The sequence below is a fragment of the Hippoglossus hippoglossus genome, chromosome 17, assembly GCF_009819705.1.
Source record: "Hippoglossus hippoglossus isolate fHipHip1 chromosome 17, fHipHip1.pri, whole genome shotgun sequence".
In the NCBI taxonomy this organism is placed as follows: domain Eukaryota; kingdom Metazoa; phylum Chordata; class Actinopteri; order Pleuronectiformes; family Pleuronectidae; genus Hippoglossus; species Hippoglossus hippoglossus.
In genome coordinates this window covers 23,081,816-23,107,911 of record NC_047167.1, presented here as the reverse complement: position 1 = coordinate 23,107,911, position 26,096 = coordinate 23,081,816, and the positions used below count along the sequence as shown (strand labels likewise).

The following is a 26,096-nucleotide window of genomic DNA, read 5'->3' as shown; positions in this document are numbered from 1 at the left end:
TTCACATGAAAAGCACAGCAGGAGAATTGCGTACACAACAACAGGAAAGTTAAAAACATTAAGGTGAGGGTTGGCGATTGTGTAGAGCAGCAGGAGGCAAGATATATTTATGTATAATTTCCACCGTGGAAAGAAAATCCTCCCTGAAACTTGAAGAATATTAGTTCCCTTTAATCAGGAAAAGCTCTTGAACCTCATCGTCTTTCCAAGTCGACGTCAGCGTCCTCTGACATTTCCAGGGGGTTGGCAGGAAAGCTCAAGAAAATGCGTTGAGCAATTAACTCACACATTTGCATTCTCACATACAGCCCCTCCGGATAATTTCAGTAAAATGTCCGGACTTCAGTGCATGTCTGAAAGCGGCTATAGGGAAAAAGTGAATTGGAAATATTTAACTGCCTTGAATCTGAAATGCTCATGTCGTATTAAAACAGCTGCGTAGTGACTTGTGCTCGGGATGAAGCATGCTACAGCAGCTGAGATGCATTTGACTCCTGAATGCTCAGCACTCATCTAGCCCATTGTCTCCTGCAGCTCTGTAGCTGTCAGAGAGGGATGATGAGCCTCAGGTCTGCAGACAGATGGATACGTCCAAATTCAGCTGTTTTGCTTTCTCCCCTGAAGGACTCCGCTGTCCCAGACTTTATATCCGCGGCTGCAAGCTCGCCTTCATCCGAGATGCGCAGCAATAAAACCAGTGCTACACCGGCTGCCCTCCGGTGACACTAACAATAACTTGTCTCTGTCCACCGTTCATGATGAATCACATCCTCTCGTCTCCTCCCAAAATACACCCTCAATCAGGGAGGCAGCTAACCTTTTCCTCCTTTGTGAAGGAAGGGAACATTTTAAAATTTTGAAAGGTCAAGCGGTGCCCACAACGTTCACATCCGGTGATGTCAGCAGCAGTTTCTATGGCAGCCAGTCGGGCTGGAGTGGGAGTTTTACTCCAGTGCAGGGCTGGATTATTAGCACAGGTGGGGGGCGTGTGTCTGTCTGGCCAAACGCATCCCAAATTATCTTTAGCGCAGCGTTTGTGAAATACGACCCAGGAAACGCAGGCTATCTTGTACCAAGTCGGGCTTACCTCTCTTTCGTCACTCCTTCAATATCTTTCTTTCTTCTTTTGTTTCTATTACAGATTTTTTGCAGCTTCTTGAATAAGAACCAGGTTTTCCCAGCCTTTCTTCTAGCAGAATAATCTATTACAACCAAGGCTCATGAGGGTCGATTTAATTTGAGTGATGCCTCAGGGTTGATTTAGCGCGTGGATCACTGGAGCAGGCTTCGTTTGAGCTCAGGTGTGCAACTCAACACTCCCTCCTCAGCTCCAGTATTTCACTGGAGAATGACTCACTGCAACAGCGACAAAGCAAAAGCAGAGAATTATGTTTAACAGCAGCAAGAGAGCCAGTCAGCGTTTGCAACGTCAGCCCAGCCCACCCAGGCAAACGGAGCCTCAGTGCTGATATCAGATTTGTTGAATCAACCGAGCCGCTTGGATCTAAGGGGCCAGACAGAGCGTGGCTGTGATTTGACGGGGGGTGATTTAAAGAGGTGTGCTGGGGGCTGCTTCACTTGAAGGAGCCCGGTTATGGCTTAAGGCGTACAATGCTGGTCTGGAGTCTTCCTCTCTCTGCCTGCGAAGATACTTACACTCAGTTTATGAGTGTGAATCATGGATTGGATGCAGTGGAGTCTTATACCACCAGCGGCAGGAAGCGCCTGGCCCGTTTTGCCTCAGGACTTAAATGAAACGCTGGCTCTCACCACGGCTCTGGGTTACAGTCTGTTAGCCTGTGAGACATGCATGCTGAACTGCTGCTTTGATTCTGTGAGTATGCCCAGCAGGTGGCCAGGGTGAACAGGCCTGGTCCCCGTCAGATTGTACCGGTATCTTAGTTCCTGTCAGATTTTGTTGGGCTGAGGAAGCAGTAATATAATTGATCGTGTGATTGTCTGTCAAAGGATTTCTCAAGCCAAGAATAAGGTAATTCCCATTCAGTCTGGATTCAGTGTGCGTTCCTCAGTCACTTGGAACAGTGCTCAGTTGTATTCAGTATTTATTTACTTGTACAAAGGCTCAGTGAAATATTTGACAATTTGTTCAAGAGAAGGGAAAATATTTTATTTTAAACTTTCAGTTTTGTTTTCCCGGTGATTGAACGTCACCTGGTCTCCTGCATCATCTGCCCACATTAAGGGGGGGGGGGGGAGGAGTGAGTATGGATTTCCTGTATAGATTAATTTCATTCTCGATGGTTATGTTACATCAGTTCTAATGTTGTTTTGTCTTTACTGCAAATGGATTCATATTTTATGTGTCCTAATTTTTGTATGAATATGTTGAGTATTTTTGATGTGAAGTAATAATAAACAGTCTTTACTGCAGGGACACTACAGCTGTATTAAAAAACTCAATATATTCAAATTAGCAGTTCACATCTCTTTAAATTCATTTAATCATAGATATAGATACATATATATTTATATTGAATGAAGACAGTGTGTAAATCATTAATAAGGGAACAAAAAGCAAACATGGGAAGGTGTGTTTGATTTGGACGGTAAAAACAAGCATGCAGCAAATAGCGCTGGACACAGCTATAGAATGCAGGATTGGAGCAAAACACCAAGTTATATATGCGTTCTTTTTTTATGACGGGTGTAAAAAGATATGTTCCAATGAGTTGATGAGTATTTATCTTCTTTTTCACTGTAACCTCCTTTTGAAGAACAGGTACACATTGGCTTAAATTGACATCTGACTGACCTACTTCTGTGATCTCTTCACAGGAATCCGCCAAGGTTTCAGACCTCAACCCCAATGCGAAAGCATGGGCCAACCACATGTTTAGCCTGGACCCAAGCGGGAGTGCCGACACCACAACTGCTGCCCTGCAGCCATGGAAGGAAGGCTGCGATAGTTTGGCTGACCCCGGCCCAGAAGGTCAGCCAATAATTCGGGATACAAAATGTAATGACCTCATCTATTTCTATTAAATTGTATTTATATAGTACCAGCAACATATATTATCTCAAGGCACTTTACATAGTAGGTTCGAGACCTTACAGTATTATAGAGAACCCCAGCAGTGTGTCGTTAACGTGCTGGGAGCACACACACTGACAACATAACATCAGGGATAGTCTCCATCTTGTCCTATGTTCTAAAAACATTTTACAATGCTCGCATCTATTTTCAATCGCAAATGTGAGTAAAGCAGGTTCTTTGGAGTCGTATTGGTTTGAGAGGAAAGGGCGAGGTTGAAGTGTTAGTTTAAAAACACTGAAGTGAATCAAAGTGGAAGTTAGAAGTGAACAATTAATTTGTCCTTTTGACTCCAACAATGAGCAGAATAGATGAGTCATTTGAAGTTGTGGGGTCAGATGGAGTTGAGCTACTGAAGGGAGTAAAGTAAAAGCAGCCAATCTTCTGCTCATCTGCCAACCTATACCCCAAATTATATATATATATATATATATATATATGTATATGTATATATGTATGTATATGTGATACTCTATTAGCAAAATAACAGCTACGCCCAAACCCTAATTTGAGTTTGCCTTTGTCTATTCTTGTCACTGGCTCGTCATGCCAAGACACCTCTTTAATCATTCATGCTCAATTTAGTATGAGCTATGAATATTCCGACTGCAGTCACTGTTCCCTCGGCACAAATGACCATAATCACTCACTCTAATGTGCCCGGCCAAGTATAGCCAATGCAGAGGCAACCAGGATGTGGCGGCGAAACAGAAATTATTGATTAGTCTGCATTTGACTCTGATTGACGTTCTGGCCTATTTCGTCTTCTCTGTCTGCGTAGACATTTGTGGAAAATTTATTGCAGAAGTTTGGTGACGCAGCATAGTCGGGCCATTCATGCAGAGGCCTGTTTCACCCCCACAGACTCACTATGACTTCAGGGAATGAAACTCCTGCTGATAGAGTATTATTTGTTCCTTTTGAGCAAATAAAGATCTATCGGTGAGAAGGGTGTTTACTGCTCAGCACCAAGAAGGACTCATGGATTTAATTCAGGACATTCACTCCAAGTTTGAGTCATTGAATTTCTTTTTACATTTTTTGCTGTAAAGAGAATTTGCGATGGGCCGTCTCACCTTAATCAGCACTAAGAGAGAAGTAGACGATCTGTTCGTGTACTTTAACTTAAAGAGCAACCAGACCTTTATTGGAAACTGCCTTTGTTCACAAACTCTTTGCAAGCAACATTTATCATTTTTCATTGAGACATCTCCATGTTTTCATTTGCTGTTGGTAGTGTTGCCTGCGTCACTTCCTTCATTTCCTCTTTTCTTTAATTCAACGTAAAGTGTGTTGTGCTGCACTAATTCTGTCAGCTCAACAAACTTGGTCATGTCGCACTGTGTCACCACTTACAGATGTTTCACATTAAAAGCCTTCAAGTGACTTACAAATTGTTATTCTTTACTTTTGCAGTTGACTTTAATTGTGAAACATTTGCAAGAATTATTGAAATTTCAGGGATGAAGGCTTAATCGTCCAAAAAAATCATTTTATGGCAATTATATTTTTCATATAACATATTGAGGGTTATAACACTACTTGGATTTTGTTGTTATAGAGTTAGTTATGCGGAGGTGTTCTCAATTCATCACTGCAGCCATTGTAGTAAAGGTCACAAGTGTTTTTACCCAACCTTTGTTTGTGCTGAACATGCCCTGCCTAGATTGTTACTTAACTCTATTAAAATGTATTTATTATTTTTTATCTGTTTTATTTGTATGTGTCGTGGACTAGAAAAGATGCCATCTTTGTAGACAAAGTAGAAAAAGGGGACGAGCTTGTGATGTCAGTTGCTTTAGATACGCGTCCGGTATTAATTTTCTAATGTACAGGTTTATCTTTCATTATTAAGCTGCTTTCAGACATGCACTGGATTCCGTACGATCTCTTCTGGCTTTGCTGTATGTGAAAACACAAATGTCCCAGTGAGGCCATGTGAGAGAATAGAGCAGTGGTCGTGTTGATGGCGTTTCGAACACGGGACAGACGCAAAACAGAAAAAACTAGAAGATGCCGACGAATACGTCAACTTGGAAAGACCATGAGATTCGAGAGCTTTTCGTGATGAGGGCAGATGTGGATGTGCTGTAAACAAAAACAGAGATCTTTCCACAGCAGAATTTATACGTCACCTGAATGTTCCGGAGATTTTCCTGCTGCGTTCTTCATATCTGAAAAGAAAATGGGAATATGTTCTCTGGAGTCCATGTCTGACAGCTGCTTTAGAGACGGATCTCAAACACGAGGCACTTAAATAATTATTATACTTCCTCTTGTTGATTGTCACAGGCTATGAGGCCAGTGAAGACAAGGCTTACAAGGAGCCACTACTAACCGGCCCAGATGAGCCTCCACCGGTACCAGTAATGCTGGCTGAGCCGGCCCCCGCGGCCACCGTCACCCTGGAGTGCGCCGAGCCTGCCTATACAGAATACTCGGAGCCCGGACAGCCTGGGCACACAGGTGGGCTGGTTAGTGACTGGTTGCTTGTAGGAGCAGGCTATGGGCGGGTTACAGATCAGTGGGGGGGTTGTACAATGTGTGTACTAAAATGTGTGTTACAGTTTAGTCTCTGCAGCGACCAGTAGATAAGTTGTTTGGGCTCTAAAGATGTAACATAAACCATTTTTTCTCTTGTTCTACTTCTCCACGTCAGTAAATGTTTCGTTTCTCACCACCTCTGCTCTTTTCCGCCCACATCCTGCTTTTGTTGTCGTTTTGTTTTACTCATCCTTACATCTCATTGGTCTTGAAACTGTTCTGCTCCCAGGCTCAGAGATTACCCGTATTGCTCTTTAATTTACGGAGGTATTTCCTGTATGTGTGTCAGCAGGCAGTGATCCCCAGCCTGAGAATCCCCAGGAGGGCTTGAGGGAGCACCTGAAGAAGACCCTGGAGTTCTGTCTTTCCCGGTGAGTTTCCCGTAGTAATTTAACTTTATCATTATATTCCATTTTATATCTCAATGAGCCTCTGGTGGAATTTTTGACGTGAAAATGTATAAATTTACAGAGAGCTTTGAGCTAATAGATTTTTGCTAGACAACCAGAACTCATGAATTCATAGTTGGGTCCTCTAAAGTATAGACTCCATTGTCTCAAGTCATGTTGTCATTCGTCATCGTGCATTGTTATTGGTGCTTTGGATGGAATCATATTTTTTATTTTTAAAAGAGAGACACGAGATATAAGGGAAAATATTCTACTGAACCTCACATTGGCCAACCTTTCAGCCTCATATTTCTGTGGTGTCTCGGCCGCTGTTTCACACTTGTTAATGGAGGAAAGCACTTAAATTGAGCCACAGTAAGAAAAATGGCTGCTCCTTAGTGATTATTAAAGGAAGGAAGACGAGACAAGACCAGAAAAGAAAGGCTCCTGAGCATGACTCTGGAGAAACCCCTCTGCTTCCTGAAATATTATTGATCCTGGTTTGAACAGCATGATGCTTTCGTTTCTGTCATCATATCTGTCGTCCTAAATTTCAATCGATTGTGTCTTAAAGCCTTAAAGGTGACTTGCAGAAACCTGCAGTAATTATTACGATTAATAAATTACTTACTAATTAAGACAGTTATATGACATGTATGTATTGTCAGCACTGTTTTCATGTTTCTCTCTGTGGGACGTCAGGCGTGGCTGCTGGTTTTGGGAGGAATCAAGGCCTCACAAAATACTTTTTCCTTCCTCCTGTTTATGTAATGTAATGTAATCTGGAGAAAGTGAAATGAGCTCTGTGGCTGTTTAGAAAACCACTCGGCAGTTGCACAAGTAAAGCAGCCGAGTGTGCAACAGCTGTGAACAAGAGATGGTTCAAGAGTTGCACTTGTGGCCAGAAGGGCACCGCTTCACATTCTCAAATCTGTCCTCTTCACGTATCGTGAAACAAAGCAGCTCGATGTTTATTGGGTCGACGGTGAGGTTTGATGTGACGTCTCTCGGGTGAGGGAAGGTGTGACTCAAACACACTCAGCGTTACCCGCTTAAATCCAAGTAAAGTGTCGTCACCACATGGTAACAACGGGACATTTCACTGTCTGAGCCGCGCCCTGAAAGTGTCACTAACCTTTGCTGCCTCTCTTCTTTGTCTCCCAGGGAGAATCTGGCCAGTGACATGTACCTCATCTCCCAGATGGACAGCGACCAGTACGTGCCAATTGTGACGGTGGCCAACCTGGACCATGTCAAGAAGCTCAGCACAGATGTCGAGCTGATCGTCGACATTTTACGATGTGAGTTAAACGTCGATTAAGAGCCAATCAAAACTGACTCGGTGACGTCGTGTGTTTTTTGTTTGCTGCCAACATTCATTAGTGTCTGTGATTTCATTAGTGCAGCAGGACTTTGAAGGTGGCTGCTTTATCTGCTGAAGAGACAAACTGGCCGGAATTTTTTTCAGCATTGTGATTGAGGATGATTTCCCAGGAGAGGTTGTTGAAGTGCATCCAGCAGAGCCTCGACCGCTGTTCAATAATTTATATACATACCTAATTTACCACCTAAAGGAATCCTCTCTGCCTGGAAGCTACACTTTTAGTTCATGGCTCTTTGCTCTCAAGATTTTGTAAATTAATATTAAGGGGGCTTTCACTCCTTCCTTGTTTGTTTTGGACTGTCTGACTTTTCAGTTTAGTCTGGACCAATATCAGGTGTGAAAGGTTCCTTAGACAAAGACCTGGACCAAACCTTAGTCCGACCAAAAGAGTCGGCCTCTGTTCAGTTCGTTTGCAGGGTGAAAACATCCTTTGATGAAATGCTGCAAACAAATTCATTGGCGCTGGTGTTTGGCCTCATGTATTAGTAATTCATGTTTACACTCAACAGTTTTCAGTGTGATAGACTGCATAAGGTGAAACATCCAGTAAATTTGATTACTTTAAATCCCAATCTGCGAATGCTTCTCTCAGGTTTTACCATCTAAAACTCATTCATCTGTTTTCCTCCAGCTCTGCCATTGGTCCAGGTGGATGAGAAGGGGGAGAAGGTGCGGCCCAATCAGAACCGCTGCATCGTGATCCTCAGGGAGGTTCCAGAGATCACGCCCATCGAGGTCAGTGAACGTGCTTTATTCTCACCGTGGCAACGAGCTAATCATTGACCCTTGTTGTTCTCCCGGCAGCATGAGTCAGCAAAGACATGGAGTGTGATCGTTGTAGGGTTCGGCTCTGATCACACGCTGGATACAGGCAAATCTCACGTGCATTGAAGGCACCAAAATATCTAATATAAACATCTAATATGTGTGATTAATAGTTTCACGTCATGGTCACGTTCACATTTCTTTGTTGGCCTTTTATTCACAGTCTTGGTAGTTCTGTGCTTTGAAGACAAACACTAAATTCTGAAGTTTACATATTAGGTTAAAATACAGTTCTTCTGTTACTGTAACTTTTTATAAGTAATGATTGCGTCATCCAGAGATGCAGTTAAATCAAAGAGAAGTTATTTTGTGTGAGAGAGCTGCATTGGTGCCACTTACATGCGGCCTGGTGTATGGTAAAAACTGTTGGTTGTCAGTGTGTGAACAGTAATACACACTTGATTCTGTGACCTCCTTTGACCTGCTGTTTTGTGCTGCAGGAGGTCGAGGCTCTTTTTAAAGGGGACAACTTACCCAAGTTCATCAACTGTGAATTTGCCTACAACGACAACTGGTTCATCACCTTTGAATCAGAAGCAGATGCACAGCAGGTAACAAGTGAAAAATGTACATTTAATGTTATCACTCCTTTTTTGTTTATCTTATTTGGGTTCTTACAAAAACCTTTGCATGTTGACCATGTGCTGTTGGTGATACTCAGTCATCTCGTACTCTGATGTTCCTGATTACATTTAAACCAAATTGTTACCTAATGTTGTGTCGTCCACTTTGCTTTTGGATAAAGGCATATCAGTATCTGCGGGAGGAGGTGAAGACCTTCCAAGGGAAGCCGATTAAGGTAGGCTGCATGGTCAAATGCACACAGACTGAGTACCACCTGACACGTATACAAATTAAGCCTTACACCAAGACCAGCAACACAACATCGCTGCTTTCAGACATGCTCTGAACTCTGGGCCTCAGTATGTAATGGATGCAAATGATGATGTTTCTGGCTGGCATTCATTTCATGCCCTGTTGCGCAGGCGAGGATCAAGGCGAAGGCAATCGCTATCAACACTTTCATGCCAAAGAACGGTTACCGGCCGGTGGAGGTGAACCCGTATGCCCAGCAGCGCTACACGTCCTACTACATCCCGCCGGTTTACAGCCCCCAGCAGCAATTCCCTTTATACAGCCTCATCACGCCACAGGCCTGGTCGGCCACACACAGCTTCATCGACCCCACGCTGGTGAGTCTCAAACATCGTCTGCTGTCGAGTGGCACATTAAAAAGTTTGTTTGTTTCTTTAATTCAGTAATTCAGTTTGTTCTTAAATTAAAACACCTAATATTTAAGCTATTTCCTGCTACAAAATTTCAAAATAACACACATATAAAGCATTAGGTGTTAGGATTCCTAATAATGCTGCTACTTAATCTGTTTTCTCTTTACCAGGTCGCCCCATTTCACAACAACCAGTTCATCAACGGATTTACGACATCACACAGTTTCAAACCAGCGACGTCCCCCCTCACTGTCAGACACTACTCGCTCAGGAACAGGTTCGTGTCTCTGTCTTCTCAGATAAAGATTCAGAAGAAAACATTGTCCAGAGTTCATGTTGTTTCCTAAAAGCAGCTTCTTGCTGGTTTATGCTGCGTCATTCTTCTCATCATCTTCACTTGAACGTGTTTGTTTCCCTGCAGGAATCACAGTAAACCTCACTTGAGGCCGACCATCCCGACAGCGGACCGCAGCACAGGGCTTCTGGACAGCCCGGCCCTCTTTCCCAGCTTCCCCAGCGACAGGCTCAATGGTGTGCGCAGCAGCCCGCCGACACGACTCCCCGCCAGCCAGCCCAGAACTAGGTTACCCTCCACTGCGGCCTTCCCCCGTAGGGACACCGTCGGCACAGGGCGAGTAACTGAGCCCACAACCACAGACTACTCCCTGGGCATAGGTCGAGGAAGGTACGTCATTTTTTTCAATGGATAAGAACCACTAGGTACCACTTAACAGTGCTATCGCACAATAATAGTACTATGGGTCCGAGAAGTTTTTAAAATGTTCCTTTAATGATCCTTTATAGATCTTTCTATAGTAAAAACCACAATAGTTAGAACATTTAATCTTTTTGCAGCAGAAAGCAAAGGTCTCATCACGTTGTACATGTTTCTTTACGTGAGGTGTAAATGTTCTGGTAATGTGTGAGAGTGGTGAGGAGAAAAATGTTTATATCTCTAAAACAAACTTATGGAGAGTTAAGAAATGGCGTTTACGAACCGAACTGTTTTAAGCTCTCATAAACTCCAGAGTAGTGTGGACAGCGGTGAGACGAGTGACAACTCAACATGTGGTGAATGTGGTGTGGAACCAGTATTTACTTTGTGCGGGGTAAAGTCATTGATTCACTGAGGGGATGTTTGTAAATTGAGATGTTCTCTTTCTTAAAGGAAAAATGTTTCTGCTTCTAGGAAAAAGAGGGATGAAAAGTTTACAGTAAGTATTATCTTTTTGTGTCTCTGTCTTTATATTGTAGCTGTATATTATTTATTCTCTTAAATCTATTTGTCCTTGGTGTGAATTTAATTTGTAGTTTTAGTTAAACTTATCCTGTAATGTCATTATTCACAGTATTTTATTTCCAGTTAACCCTGTGAGTTCAAAGCTGTTCACACTTTCATCACTGTTGCTCGTAGTTTGGCTTCGTTTGTGTCGCAAAGTCGTTTCTGTCCTTTTGACCCCGTGTTTGCTGCCGTCATGCAGAGAGTGACGCCCCAGTCGCCACCGCCTCCTCCCAAACCCCCGTCTCCGAGCTTCGAGCTGGGCCTCTCCAGCTTCCCTCCCCTGCCCGGAGCAGCCGGCCAGCTCAAGACAGACGACGTGTTCGACAACCGACTGGCCAGCAGCGTGGTTGTCGGAACTGCCAAGGAACGGGTACGGACTGATTTTAACCTCGAGCTCTGCGCGATGGGTCTGGTGTTAGGTTCTCATCCGCTTTAATTCCACAAACAAACCTTCCTTAAATAATTTGACATTACAGTGTGTTTATCTGCTTATCAACAGACACGTTTACATGGACACCACAACCTGCTTTATAATCACTATTTAATCTCCTCTGTGTCTGTGCGTGTCTTGTGTCTTTGCAGAATGTAAGTGCGGAGTCCGCTCCTGGAGTCGCTCTCTCCCCAGCGGGCAACAAAGAGCCACTTCGGTCCCCCACCTCCCCGATGCCTACAAACTTCCAGCCCTCGCCGACCACCCCGACCCCGGCCTCAGCCCCGGCACTGACCCCGGCTGCTGGCCCACCGCACAGTCCTGCTCCCTCCCTCCCAGCAGCGTAAGTGTCCAAGAACCTCATTTAAGAAGCAATTTTTTGAAAAGTGTGTTTGTGCTGCTGCTGAAGTCATCGCTCATAGTTAGACAACCTAGATCACTAAGTTTTAGCAAGTTAATTGTATGTTTTGTGTCTGCGTGTGCGTGGCACCTCCCAGCACTGAGTTCTCAAGGCATTTTTTTTTATACTTTCCAGCTTTAGCTAAAAGGTGAAGTTACACTTTGAATGCCACAAGTCAGGTCTTTTGACAATAGTTTTTTTCTTCAGTAAAATACTAATTATTTCCTGGTTCCGATTTGGACAACCTGACGACTGTACCATGACTACTGCTGGGATAACCAAGCTCGTCTTTGGCTTGTGTTGTCTCACATCTCTATTTAGATTGTTGGTGCAGCTTAAGAGGGTTTCACACTCCGACAGGTACTTTATAAGAGGTCTAATAGTTCCAGGATGTCTGTCTGATATATTTCACTGATGATTTCAATGACCATGCTTCCTGTTTATCGTTTTAGGGAGGTGAAGGTGACGGAGGTGAAGCCAAAGGAGGTGCAGTTGTCCGTGGAGCGAGTTCCTGGCACTCTGTCCACTGCAAGCAAATCAGTGCAAGTCAACGGCGCTGCCACAGTCAGTATTGATTTCTCCTTTTCCCTTTTCACCTAAGTCTCCTCACCAGACCCTGTTTTTAATGCTTATCCCCCCTCAGACATCTCAATCACAGGCAAATCGATCCTAGCGTGAATAAAAGTGGGTAAATTAATCGTGCCTTAATTCTGCACCGTCTCGTATTGATTTTGATTACAGACGATTCAATTTCTCACACTTCCTGGGTGGAAAAAAACGTTTGCTTCTTAAAACGCACACAGGTATCAGGCTGAAAGGATGTTAATGCAACAACTGTAAGGAAAGTTTTAAATCTGTGTTGCACTTACCTCCCTCCGTCCGTCAGAGTGAAGAAAAACAACTTCTGTGTCAGTTCTGGTTAGATTCCACTCGGCTGGGTATTTCTTATATATTTTATATGTATTTATTTATTTAACAAGATAGATTTAATAAAATAAATAAGACTGGCTGTTGTTTTTCTGCATCGCAATGGAAGTCGAGGTGGAAACGTAAACATACAACACAAACTTACATTAACAGGTCCGAAGAAGGAAATTCATTGATTTATAAAAGTGATGAAGTCAGTGGACGAGCAGAATATTTAAAGGCTGTGTCGTTGTTGTTCCCTGCCAGGAGCTGAGGAAGCCCTCCTACGCTGAGATCTGCCAGCGGGTGAAGGACGCCCCGACATTACAGCAACCACCGACCCCCAAGGAAGCCAAGCCACCCTGCGCTGTCCCTGCAGGCGAGGAGAGGAAGTGCCCGGACGCCTCGGCCAATGCAGGGGACACCAAGTTCAGAGAGACACACCCTCCCTCCTCCAAAACCGGCTCTGCGGCCATCACCCCGGGCAGACCCCCGAGGGAGGGCAGGAGGCCGGCTGGGCGGTGGGCCTCCCCGCCCCCACACCCAGGGAAAACCCCAAGCAAAGATTCCCACCACACCCCGCCCAAGTCTCCGCAGTAGGAAGACTCCCTGCCCCTCCCAAGTCGACCCCCTCCCCACTATGCTCCACTGATGCGTTTAAAAAAAGGAAATATAAGTCAGGGCTACTCAATACTTATATCCCAGAATCACCAGTCACAAACAAGCGTAGAGGACGCCTTCTTTTCTTGATCAGGGCTTGCAGACAAAAAGCACTTTACTGTGCATGTAGAGCACCGTTTCATTCTTTTTATTCTATTTATTTGCTTCTTTTATTTCACTTTTATTTCTCCTTCTCTCTGTTTGCATTACGTAGTTGTGTCAGTCTGCAAGTTGGCACAGACAACACTGAAACGTATTCATTCTGTCCAGACGGCCTTGTGGAATTAAAGTAGTCTTCTGTGTGAAGCAGCAGGGCATTGTCGGAAGCCACCCTAGTGGACGATGGGAAAAAGTGCGCACAACAGACTCCACCTTGTTTGGCTCTCAAAGCGACGGGCTTGTTTGCATTTTGAGTGGCACTGTTGTGCAACGTTATGTAGCTTAATTATGGGTCATTATTAGCGGACGTGTTTTTTAATACATAATCACATTCATATGCAACTTAACATCTAATTCTCATCACAACAAGACTCTGGATTCTTCGGTTTACATCACCTCTGGGTTGTTTTTTCCAGATTCATTTACACCAGATGACTTTTCTTTTTCACACGTTGAGTTGTGTTCGCAGACTGTCGGTACAGTTACTGCTGTTAATCGTCGCTGGCTGTCGCCTCAGCTGTTTCTTCCACTGATTGTTTTGTCTGTACAGAATCGCCTCCCTCTGCTGTTTGCTTGTCTTTACTCTTTGCTAACACTGCTGACAGCCTCATTATGTCGCAGAGCTCGTTGATGCGTTACCAGTGTCGGTTTTAGCGTCGGGCAGGAAGAGCGTTTTGGATACCACTAACAAACATTTCGCTAAAGACAAATTAGGAATCGAGGGCCAAAATTGATTATGGGGGTTTTACCCGGTGTTCTTAGAATGTGTGAAGAAATTTAACAAGTCAGGGGAAGCTCAGTTTTCTTGGCATTTCCCTTTTTGGGAAAAGGTTTCACATCCTATCGAAACCTGTGGAATCTAACTATCAGCAGGCACATATGAAAGACGCAGGGCAGGTTTAGGGCCGACAAACCTTGGTTTCAGTTCTCGTCTGAAGCGGTTTGGAAATTACCACTCGCCATCATTCAGGCACTCGTCAGTGAGGAGCGTAGGGTTGAGTTCTTGGTACAGAGTGGTGACAGTGGCACGTTTCTACTTCTTTCTCCGACTTATGGTGCTAGATGTCGACTCCTGGAATCTGTTAGTACAACTCATCTCATACTATATATAGAAATACTTGATTTACATCTGCAGAAATTAATTTGCACTGTGTTTGTGTTTTCTCAAGAAAATGTATTAGATTTTCCTACCTGAAGCAAAAAAAAAAAAAAAATTTTTAAAAAAGGGAATTGATCCTGAACGTCGAGGAATACAACGAGATGCAAATTCAGTTTTCCAGGAGCAAATTAGCTGACGGACCCTGCAACACGATCTCTGAAGATGAACGGCTGAAGCCTTTTTGTTTGTCTCACTCTGCCTTGTGGCTTCCTGGACACACCGTGGTGCGGGACGGACGGTTCTGCAGCATCGGTTTTGTCCGGCTTGTTTTATTTCCGACGGCTCGTCACTGAAGTTATTACAGATATTTTTGTTTATGTTTCCCTGAAGGATGCGTTGCTAGTGTAGGCACGAGTTGGTTTGGCGTTTTGGCCTCTGGTTTTATGTCGGTGAGGATTTTCATTGCAAGGGTGCTTTGGTGAAAACGGAAAGTGAGACGAGAGGATTTTTAGGACAAAGGTAAATGAAGAGTGGGGTCTTTTTTTGAGGGGGGGGGTTAGTTTGACATGTTGGAGTGTGAAATATTTGGTCGGGGCTCGTGTTTAAAAATGTAATGATTTTGGACGACAGGAATCAGGCGGGTTTACAGCAGGAATGTGAGGGGGGACATCTGACACTGTCTTGTAAGGTCCGTCCCTGGAGGGATGATGTGCAGCTTCTCCTTTTTCCTCAGTGTTGAGTCTTAACCACTCGGGTTGTTTTCTTCTTGCTCCCGTTTGTCTGAAGACGCGTTCTCATCAGTTTCTTCTAATTTGAGTTTTTCACATGTTGATTTGTCCCGAGTTTAAAACAGTTTCTTGTAAACAAAAAAGAAAAAAAAGCAACATTGGGAAAGTCTTACCGAAGCACACGGTCTCTTCTTGCTACTTGAGTCCTGTCTTCTCGAATAAATTGCAGCCGACAGGAGTAAAATTTAAAGCACAGAGTAAAGGAAAACGACCTTTGACATCCTTTTACTCACCGTGAGCCTGAGGTTCAGGATGGAGATGTAAACACTGTCAACCAGAGTCGGGCTTGTGACACATGTTTTGGAGAAGAGCTGGTGGAAATGTTTGATTCCGAGTAAAGTAGCAAGAACACAGATTCAGGCAGGGAAGTGGTTGAATTCAGGTCGAATTTGGTTACGTCTGTTTTCTGTAGCAGCCACTTTGGCAAATCCCGGATGTTTTACTGTCGTCTAATAATGTAATCAGTGGGTAAAATGAAAAAAATGAATTAAAAAAAGCCAACACATAAAATGAATTTAAAAAGTTTGCTTTCTGGGACGTATCAAGCTCGAAGAGAGAATCACTCCCTGCTCCTCAGCCGTGTGCTCGGGTTTGTCTTTCAAAGTTGTCACTTCAGATGCAAAATCCTTAAAAAACGAAAAAGGAAATGATTAAAAAAAGATAAGAATAATAATAACCACTGTACTATACACGGTATCTTTTCGGGGGAAACGCAAACCTACGCGACGTGGGACCTCGCATGTCTCGCCAAAGTCTTCCTGCAACAATAATCATTCTGGGAAATCCCACTAAGAAAAAAAAACCCGTCTGCAGAAGGGAAAGCTTCATGAACGAGCCCGTACTCCCGCTCAGAGCTGCTTTTGATTTGGACGCTAAATCTTGAGTTTGCTATATTGATTTTTGTTTGTCTGTTTTTGAAGGACTGAGATGCACTTGGATGGGTCCATTATTATTTTTCCCTTTCTTTTTTTTCTCATTGGTGGAAATGGTAAAAGACATGAACATTCACCATATCCACTTATTTATAAACCAGTGCTGTTTATTCCATGAGAAATATCATTAAGTTTTTTTTTTTTTCTCATTTCGTTTTTTTGTAGGGAGAAGAAAAAAATAGAGATGCGTCGAGGTCTCTATCTTTACACAAAATGTAAAAAAAAAAAAATCCATCCAGTGTTTGAGAAACTTGAATTTTATTTAAACTTGAAAAATGACTTTGCCTTAACTTTTATACAAGAAAAGCATAGAGTTTATTTCTTTTCACAAAAAAAAATCCCCAAATGTTAAAGTGTGACACGTGGAAAATATTTAGTCGTACTAGACGTCACAAGTCTTACACAGAGAGAGATAGAGAGAGAGAGAGAGAGAGAGAGAGAGTACAAACCTAACAGCAGTTTCTCTCCACTTCGCTTTTTTTTGGTTTGTTTTTTGTAAAATGTACGAAAAAGAATCGTTTTGATTTTCCTTCTTGTTTAATCGTTTCAGGTTGTTTTCTTTTTTTGGGGGAAAAATATAAACCTTGTAAATGCAAAACTAGTCAATACTGTATTAAATATGTGCACTTTGAAGTGTGTGCTTTGCTTGTACAGTTGTAAATACTCAGAAAAATATAAGAGGTACCTTAAAATGATTATAAAAATATATTGATCTTGTTGAACTATTAATGTCGCTATCGAGCTGGATGTAGGATATAAAAAAAAAAAAAAAACTTAATGTTGTGCTTTTGAAAATAATTTTCTTTAACTTTTTTTTTTTATTTGGGTGTGCGGAGTTTGAATTCCGCTCCGCTCTGCAGCGTGGGCAGGTTGTCTGATTGTAAAAATGTTTTTCTTGTCAGTTGTCTCATTCCATATTTTCCCACCTGTGTGGTCGATCACACCTGGGATGTACAGGTGTGACTCCACCCCCTTCCTCGCTGTGCACCATAAACTTTATATGAAGATGGACGACGCGTCTCCACTTCCTCCTTCCACCCAGAAACGAAGCCAAAATATCTTGAACGCGAACACCACCATCTTGCGCCGAACTTGTCATTTGGGGTCAGTCTGTGCAGTAGCGAACTCGGGATGGAGCTTCGGTATCGGGGGCGCTGGACCAATCGTGAGTCAGTGTCAGCTGTCAGTCATGATGTGTCACCTTGTTTTTATATCATCAAATAGCTAACTAAAACCGGGCTGATCAGAAACACTTGAACAAGCATCAGTGAGATAAGAACGACCTGAAATATCAGAAATCATCTTTGAGAAAAATGTATTGAAGGTGTACTTTTTGTAGTTATGTACATGTCCCATCCACTAACATGGAGGAGGTGGGGCTATGCTTGGGCTTCGCCATTGGGGAGCGTTCTTGTCGTCCATCTTTATTTACTGTCGGAACGAGCGTGTGGGGAAAACCACATTAATGAACCTTGCAAAGCTGCGTGTCCAACAACGTCCTCTTCAAAGCTCTGGCTTCTTTTCTCTTTGTTTATGTCGGGGATTGTTTTATGTTGTATAGTTACAATTTGTTTTTTATGGCAATTATGCAAGAGAAAGCACTACAGTCAGATTTGTAGTGGTCACTGTACGCAGCAGTATCACACCGGGTGTTAAATTCTACTTTTAACTTACAAAAGTAAATTGAAAAACCTGCAGTTTTTTGAAAATGAAGGTTTTCCAACAGAATTGTAATAATTGCCGACCGTGACACTAATACTAAACATTACAGTGACAACATATTCATGCGTATACGACTCTACATTGTATAATCAAGCAGCTCGACCGTACGATAGCTACCGTCAGAAAATATTTACTGTCAGGAGAAGAGGAGGCTGAAGTTCAGTCTCAAATCTCCTCGTCCACCAGCTGTGGCTGAATGTTTTCCTCATTGAAAGGCTTTGATGTTTGCTGCTTTCTGTCCATGTTACCAGATGATTACCTGCTGGAGCCAGGAGGCCGTTAGCTTAGCTTAGCTTAGCTTAGCATGAAGAACTCGCCCGTCTCTGTCCAGAGCCCAAAAACAAAACATCTCTAGAATTAGTGTTCTGTGACAGAGGAGGAGTTAAGAAGGCGTCGCTGCAGCCACCTGCTTTTCATCGTATCATAAATCTGTTTTACATTTCTGTTTGTGAATGATGAAACAAATCAAACATAACGTGCTCATTGTTCAGCTTTAGAGACTTTAAGCTCCTGTCCTCATGCTAAGCTAAGCTAGCCGCACGCCGAACGCGGACATGATTCCGACGGGTTGGGTATCTCGTGATGATGCGGCGGCTAAACGCTTCAGAAGTGACGTCATTGATGCAAACGTTTTGTTTTTCGCTGAACAAGATCAACGTTTGTGTTGGAACGTTTTTTTGCAAAGACGAGAACTAAACCAAACAAGGCTGTCAAACGAGAATAAGAACGCGATCATACGTTGGATGCTAACTTTTGGTGATGGACCGTTTTGGGTTTGAGGTTCCGTGTCCAGGTTTACTTTAGTTTTGATCGTTTATCTGTGGGAGATGTAGTTATTATACATTTTTTGTTCAGTTGTACGTGAACAGTCGGCGGCATTTGGTTCTTGGTTCCTCGAACCCGAACCCCGGATCTGATGCAGGCTCAGTCCAAGTTCTATTCTGCTGCAGCTGTTGGTCTTGTTTGGGTCGGACGTGTTTTCACTTGGAATATGGACAGAAAACCACAGCAGCTTTTCAGCTAATAAGAGAAAACTGAAAATTACTTCAGCGTATCGCTTCCTGTTGGCAGCTGAGAAGAGCGACGGCTGATGGACACGTCCCAGTTTTGTCTCCTGTCTTTAGACGAGCTTTGCTTCAAGGCGGACGGTGTCAAACTGGAGCACGGCGACGCAGATTTTAAGCGGCGACGCTCCAGGTGGGAAATGATTGGTGGCGACAAAAATGTTCAGCGGGGCGTCTGGATTGTAAAACCATAAAAACAACTTTTGGAAAAGTGAAGTGGAATTGAAACGCTCGATGAGTTAAAGCCTCCCCCCCCCCCCCCCCCCCCCCCCACCCCCCCCCCCCCACCCGAGTGTCGATGTGGAAACCGACGAGACGTGTGATCTGGTAAAAGAATCCGAAACGTGCTCAGTGTTCATGTCGTTAACTTGATTCCCTCTGGTTGATCGGTTTGACATTTCTCGTTCGTGTTCGTCAGCTTTTCTCTTTCTGAGAAATAAATGTACAAATAATTTACTTTAGATTTTTTAGTTTTGTTGCAGCTGGGGACAGAAGCTCAACTGGAATCTGTTTTTTTTTTTTTTTTTTGTGTGTTGTGTTTTCTGGCACATACAGAACAGTAACATGAATGATACGTCTGTTTCAACCATTTGATCACATGTGGACATTTTGATGTGGCAAAGAAAAACCAATAACTGTGCCATTATACAACTGTTGTTTTTGTCTTTACTGGGCAGTTTGACCTGTACATAGCTGAGCGCTTTCCATCTCGGGCTTTTCCCTTTTTTCTTATTTTTGAAATTTGATTTTCAGGTTTCTGAAGTCCCATCAAAGACTTCTCACAATGTGACACCTCTGACTGTAGGAGCGGTTTCCGTGCGCTGCAACTTTGGCGGTCGACGCCCGCCGAGGTCGCGGCACCTTGGAACTTTTTGGACGTACACGCAGACGTCGGTTGCAAACGGAGCATCCCTGAACTGTGAATGTGTGCATGTGTGGAATAAAGTGACAGACGATGGGAAGGTGACTCTTTTCTGGAGCGCGGCACCTCAGACCTGGATGGTACCGCTTTGAAAGGGATCTCTCGACGGCCGCAAGTTCTGCACGCCCGTCCCGTCCCGCCGGCATTAACACAAACGCTCGGCTGTGGCGTTTTAGAAGAGCTTCTGATTCTCGTGGACTTCCTCACGGAGCGTCACACGTCATATATATATTAACCTGTCAGTCGCTTCCTGTTCACCCGTTTTTGACAGTGCCATTGTTCGTTTTGTTTTTTCCACGAGGATCGCGTCTTGTCGTAAAAATGGGCCCCTTTGTGGTTGTTGTATTTTTTTTTTTTTTGAAGTTCTATTAACGAATGCACACCAATTGACTGGAACTCTTTATCAACTCACTGTGGTTTAAGTCATTAACACTCTTACCCTGCTACGCTAACAGCTGTGGACAATCGACGACTCCACCATGTTGGGGTTTGGACAAATAACTTTGCCTAACGACACCTTTAACACATGTGGAATGGAGGTTCCGTTGAAGAGGGCTTTTTGGTTCTCTTTTGTTTTGATTTGTTTTTTACTTTTGTTTTTTGGGATCTTTTCTTCCATCGAGACTGGAATCAAGCGTACGTGTCAGCTATAGATAATTTAAGTTACTCTTGTGTCATGATGTAAAACTGTCTAATTTGGAGAAAAAAAAATGTAGCTTACTGAAAAATAAAGATTTAGGCACTGTTGAGGATCCACTGTCTTTTTTTTATTACACACAGAAACTTAAATACAACTGTTTCTTTTTTCCTCCCGTCACATTTCTTACGTTAAACTGAATTCAGTTTCTTCTTAAGACTTAAAATGAGGATTAATGAACTTTGACCTTAAACATAATGAAAAAAATAAGTTTATTTACCCAATCTGTGAATAATAACTTTTATATGGTTATAATGTCATAGTGATGTCATCATGACATCAGTTTAGTCTAAACACGCTGCAGATCCAGCCTCTGATCTTATTGATTGTAAACGTGTCATGACGTCATTGATCGTGTGATTTTATACGGTGGAGAATTATTTTCTGATCGATTTAGATCATTTCTCTGGTTTCTTGATAAATGTGTTTTTCAGACATTAGTTGTTGACCTTTGACCTTTCACAGATCAGCTCTAAACGTTAAATGTGTAGAAGTGAAACATGTGGACTCCACACACACACACACACACACACAGTCAAATATCTCCCCTTCAATCAGGAAACATCATTTTCATTAAACTGACTGATTGTAAAATATCATAATTATTAAACATGTGGAGCCTCAAGTGTCAGAACCGTGAGGAGCCACAAGATGGCAGTGTGTTCACAGAGGAGAGAGAACTGATGGAGGGAGAGTGACAGAGATGGGGAGAGAGGGAGAGAGAGAGAGAGAGAGAGAGAGATGGAGGTAGAGATGGAGAGAAAGAGAGGTAGAGATAGATAGATGGATCTGGCGCCCCCTCGTGGTCATTTCATCATTTAAACATCAGCAGCAGGTTTTGAATCAAATCACAGAAACAAGTTGGATCAAGATATAATTGATTAATTGATTAATTGATTAATGGATTAATTGATTAATTGATTAATGGATTAATTGATTAATTGATGAAACGTGTCTCTTCTTGTTTCAGGTGTTTTCAGCTGCAGTGAATTTTACCTTCAGCTGAATGAAGCTTCACACAGATAACGAACAGGAACACGGAGGAATTCACCTCCAAAATAAAAGCACAACAGTTGTTTGAAATCACAATATGAACACAGTCAAAGCATGAAAAAAACATTTGCACAGAATATATAATATATATATATATATATATATAATATATAAAGTGTAACAAACTTTAGTCTCAGAAGTGAATGTTGTTTTGTTGTAATCTTTGATTTCGTCTTTGTCTCAGTATCAAAAGTACCAAACTTTTTCCACGTGTACAAAATATTTCCTCAGATGCAAAACTTAACTTCAAGAGCTGAAATTCAATCTATTTATTCTTGTTGATCATCAATTAATTCACGTTATTTGACTGAAGTTTAATTTAATTGTCATAGAGTAAAATTGGACTGCACTACAGTGTTTACATTTAGTTTCCATTGTACACATTTATTTTTTATTTTATTTGTATTTAGTCTTCCATGTGTTCATATTGTATTTTTTTTTTACTTTGCTGAGTGTGTATTTCATGTTTTCCTTTTTGCTGCTTTAGCAAAGTAAATTTCTAATAACGTCTTCTCTTCTCTTGTCTTATTTTATGTTGGTTAATCTTATCTTTTATTATCTTTTCTTAACTTAGTTTAACTTATGTTATCTTTTGTTTGTATTATCTTATCTCGGTTGATCTTATATTTGTATTATCTTATCTCAGTTATCTTATATTTGTATTATCTTATCTCAGTTATCTTATATTTGTATTATCTTATCTCGGTTGATCTTGTCTTTTTGTCTCTTCCTGGTTGAACGTTGACATGTTGTGTTACTTTTGTACTTGGTGAAATAAAGAGACAGATAAACAGAAATAAAACCTGTCCTCTGTGTCTCCTGTGAGCTGGGACAACATCCGGAACGTTTTGGGCACGGGAAGGGTTTTATTTTGAAAGAGGGGACCGGATGAGAGGCGCCATGTGTCGGGTAACGTGACGCAGGAGGAGGACGAGGAGCTCCGCGCAGACAGCGACACTCACAGAAGCTCTGGCCGAGTTTGGATGCGTGTTCCTGGGGGCGTTTGAGGAGAAGCCTGGCCTGAGAGAAGAGGGACACGGAGCCGGACAACCGGAGATTTAAGTCGGTCCCTAACGGCGGAATGGCGGACCGGGAGCCGGTGCCGCTTCCTGCGGAGGTGCGGGCCAAACTGGCCGAGCTGGAGCTGGAGTTATCCGAGGGTGAGTACTTGAATTTCACCGCCGAGCTCCGGAGGCTCTGCGCGGCTCCGCTGCTGCTGCGCTGCGGGGTTTGAGTCGCTGCTGGCCGGCCGCCGAGGGGAGGGCGAGCCGGTTCAGAGTCTGAGCTGCGAGGGGGAGAAGTGTGGAGCTGCCACAAGTTTAACACGCGCACACGCACGCGCATTCACACGCATTCTCTCTCACACACACACACACACACACATGTTGCCATAATGAGCAGTTTGGTTAATGAGGCTGTGATTTGGATGCGGAAGCTGAGTTCTGGTGTTTCTGGCATTTATGGAGTTTTTAGTGTCTTAAGGTGGTTTTGGTGTTTTGTAGTTTTGTTGTTTTTGGTGTTTTATTGTTTTGTATTTTTGTGTTTTTCTTTTTGGAGTTGTGGGGATGTGGAGTTGTGGAGTTGTGGAGTTGTGGGGATGTGGAGTTGGAAACACTGCAGTGTTCTTATGATTTTCTTCCATCGTTGTCATGGAACATCTTTGCAGGAACACAACATTGAAACTGTCTCAGTGGAGGTGAAAACTAAAAAAACCCACAAAGTGAACGTAAACACGACTACGACACCTGAGAATATTAAACCTCGTGGACATTATGTAAAGAAATGAAACATAAAAAGGAAGAAATGCACCAATCAAAGTGTTGTAGTGTCAACACAACGGCTGCAACTGTTGATTATTATCATTATTATTCATAATCTATCGAATATGTTTTCTGAGAATTGATCCTTACTCTATAACACGTCTCTCAAAACAGAGAGAATGCACCAAAAGTTAATTTATCACTAACTAGTTGGTATTTATGCCTGAGTGTTAAAAATGGTCTTGTTTTGTTCCATTATGCTGAGGTTCGAGTGATGTAATCACAGAATCCTCACATTTAAGAAGCTGGAACCTGCAAATATTCAGCTTTTTTGAAAATTAGCTGGTTATTGCCATTGCTGGCGATTCATCCTCTCTGTGCGTTGGTCTAATCTTTCTGTTATGAGATGTCGTGAGAGATAACCGGCACCATACAGTGCGTTTTAAACTGTGCAGGGATTTATCTGCGGCTTCGTCAGGGAGAAGTTGTCGTCGGTTGAGTTCCCCCGCCGTCATCTTGGAAAACCCCGTCCAGCAGAGTCCTGCCTGCAGAGAGCGAGCAGCTGCTGCCAGGCGAGAGTCTTCACATGACACGCTGCAGCCAGGCACGATGAATGATTCCCATTATATCCCAGCTTCTTGTCCATAACACCAGGGCATCATCACACATCTGCAGGAGGCGGAAACGCAGCCTCGGTATCGATTGTCTCATTAACACCAACATCCTCCTCTGTCTCTGATTGATATGTCACACCGCTGCAGACTCCCTCTCAGCCTGCGGAGGATCATAGTGTCAGGTTTCAGTGTGTCTCTGTCTGGAGGCTTCGCCGGGCTCATGTATGGAGGAAGGGAAAAGGGAGAGAGAGAGGGGAAGTGATTTCAAACAGCTGACTGCAAACGCACACGTCGCATTTTAACGTTTCCACTGCTGCAGAGGCTGCTTCCAAACGCAGGGATGAGGAGGAGGAGGAGGAGGAGGAGGAGGGTGGGAAGAGGGTGACACACATTCTCTTCTTTTTCTCTTATTGTAAACCGCTGTAAACAAGTGCGTCTGAGGGAAATGGGGTCAGATGCCCCGTTGCATTATTTACATGCTGAGCTGATGATGTAAATGCACGGTGGCGGCGGCGGCAGCGGCGGCGGCGGCGGTGAATGCAAAGCTTTCCCTGCATCCCGCAGACTTAATTTGACCTAATTTTTGGATTTCCACGCATCATTCCCCGCCCCCCCTCCACCGGAGAAGGAAGGCATGAGGGGGGGAGAGAAATGGTGGCAGAAAATGAGAAAAACAGTCAGGTGTTGCTATACGAGCTCATGGGGACCACGTGCGTGCCCCTGAGCAAGGCATTAAACTCCACTTCCCTGGTGGTTCCTGTGAAACTACAGGTCCGTTACGAACGAGGAGACAGGAGATGCATCCACACAGGAATAAAGTTTACAAACAAAAAAACGTAACGCATTCCGAGGTCAAAAAGTAGAAATGAGTTGAATTCCACTTGACTCTGACCTTTTGGCCACTGAGCAGCTTTGCTCATGGGCTGGGTCGGGCGCTGGTTTGAGATTTCAAACCAACCACCAATCTTTCATGCATCAAGCACGACTGCTCCCTGATGTTTACGTGATTGCTCGCCGCCTCTGTCTTTGTTGCTACTCGCGAGTTCCAACAATGTTTCCCACAATGCCTTTCACCTCAGACTGAGCGGTCGCCGCCAGCACACGCTCGGCCAATCACGAGTCGATCTCAGCCGTCAATCATGATGCTTCACCTTGTTTTTATATCATCGAACAAACAAAGGTTTCTTCATCACCTTGTTTGTGTTTCGTAAAGAAGACACCTGACGCCATCTTTGATCGACTCCAACAGGTCCTCACAGTGGTAGAAGAACACACGTCGCCGTGGTAACTGTCCGTCCGTCTTCGCTGCCGCTGCAGGACGACAGGTTGTCCTGAACTAATCGGGCCGCTGGCTGAATATTAAGCTCTGCAGTCCGGCCCAGATAACAAGCTGTCAACACACTGCAGATTACACACAGATGCACACACAGACACACACACACACACACACACACACACACACACACACAGAGCTAACCCCACTCGACCTGCCGCATCTGTCTGCTTCCTTGTCTTGCCGCTCCCGTGCTGCATAGTCCGAGTGTTCATCTTTCAAGTTTAATATATATCTTGATTTAATTTTGGAGGAAACCGCTCAGCAGTGAAATGGTTAAATAAACGTAAGGGAGACAGAGCTTAATATACAAAAAGTACAACTGCACATTCAGAGGTGCAGTGTGGCATGTGTGGAGTGTGTGTGAATAGTTGCACCAGTTGTTTCACATTTTTACAAACACAGTGCGAACAGGCAGGAGACCAGATGTGCAGAGGCTTCAGGAACCTGATGCTAGGAGCTTCAGTCTGGTGCAGGCCTGCTCCTGCATCTCCTGCCAGATGGTGACAGAGGGAACCGTCTGGATGGCTGTGGTCCTTGATGATGTTGTGGTCCTTCCGCAGACGCCGCCGGTGGTAAATGTCCTGGATGTCTGGAAGACTCCTCTCCCGCTGTCTGCTGTGATTTGAGGCTGTGAGCAGAGCAGTTGCTGCACCAGACTGTGATGCAGCTCTCGATGGTTCACCGGTAGTTTGTGAGGATGCAGGCGTTCGGTCCAAATGTCCTCAGTCTCCTGTCGAGCTTTCTTGACCGTAGTTCTGTTTGAAGACCTCAGCGATGTGCACGCCGAGGAACAACCCCAGAGAGAAAAGAAATACATGACGTAACACATGCTAACGTTGTCGGCCGATC

At 43.5% G+C, this 26,096-nt stretch overlaps 2 protein-coding genes and 1 long non-coding RNA gene across 12 annotated transcripts in view; 2 read left to right on the top strand and 1 right to left on the bottom strand.

The window, feature by feature from the left end:
* The window catches only part of larp4b (La ribonucleoprotein 4B), a 25,021-nt gene extending 9,223 nt beyond the window's left edge, over positions 1–15,798 (top strand). Inside the window, exons 3-17 of one of the 7 annotated variants that reach the window (XM_034614215.1) lie at positions 2,797–2,950; positions 5,345–5,518; positions 5,889–5,967; positions 7,150–7,286; positions 8,001–8,104; positions 8,635–8,745; positions 8,940–8,993; positions 9,181–9,387; positions 9,594–9,700; positions 9,845–10,108; positions 10,613–10,637; positions 10,905–11,075; positions 11,288–11,478; positions 11,988–12,099; positions 12,709–15,798. In XM_034614215.1, coding sequence (XP_034470106.1) covers positions 2,797–2,950; positions 5,345–5,518; positions 5,889–5,967; positions 7,150–7,286; positions 8,001–8,104; positions 8,635–8,745; positions 8,940–8,993; positions 9,181–9,387; positions 9,594–9,700; positions 9,845–10,108; positions 10,613–10,637; positions 10,905–11,075; positions 11,288–11,478; positions 11,988–12,099; positions 12,709–13,041 — 2,223 coding nt within the window. In that variant the 3' untranslated portion in view covers positions 13,042–15,798. Of the gene's footprint in view, positions 1–2,796; positions 2,978–5,344; positions 5,519–5,885; positions 5,968–7,149; positions 7,287–8,000; positions 8,105–8,634; positions 8,746–8,939; positions 8,994–9,180; positions 9,388–9,593; positions 9,701–9,844; positions 10,109–10,591; positions 10,638–10,904; positions 11,076–11,287; positions 11,479–11,987; positions 12,100–12,708 lie in introns of all 7 variants that reach the window. The other 6 variants (XM_034614214.1, XM_034614213.1, XM_034614212.1 and 3 more) reach the window with 6 other exon arrangements.
* LOC117778581 overlaps positions 13,771–26,096 on the bottom strand; it is a 27,066-nt gene continuing 14,740 nt past the window's right edge. Inside the window, exons 4-5 of the long non-coding RNA XR_004616812.1 lie at positions 18,431–18,888; positions 13,771–13,783 (exon numbers count right to left, since the gene is read on the bottom strand). This is a non-coding gene — a long non-coding RNA (uncharacterized LOC117778581). The remainder of the gene's footprint in view (positions 13,784–18,430; positions 18,889–26,096) is intronic.
* The window catches only part of LOC117778518 (disco-interacting protein 2 homolog C), a 109,108-nt gene continuing 105,457 nt past the window's right edge, over positions 22,446–26,096 (top strand). For 3 of the 4 annotated variants that reach the window (XM_034614175.1, XM_034614174.1, XM_034614177.1), the window contains exon 1: positions 22,446–22,697. In XM_034614175.1, coding sequence (XP_034470066.1) covers positions 22,619–22,697 — 79 coding nt within the window. In that variant the 5' untranslated portion in view covers positions 22,446–22,618. The remainder of the gene's footprint in view (positions 22,698–26,096) is intronic. The other variant, XM_034614176.1, reaches the window with a different exon arrangement.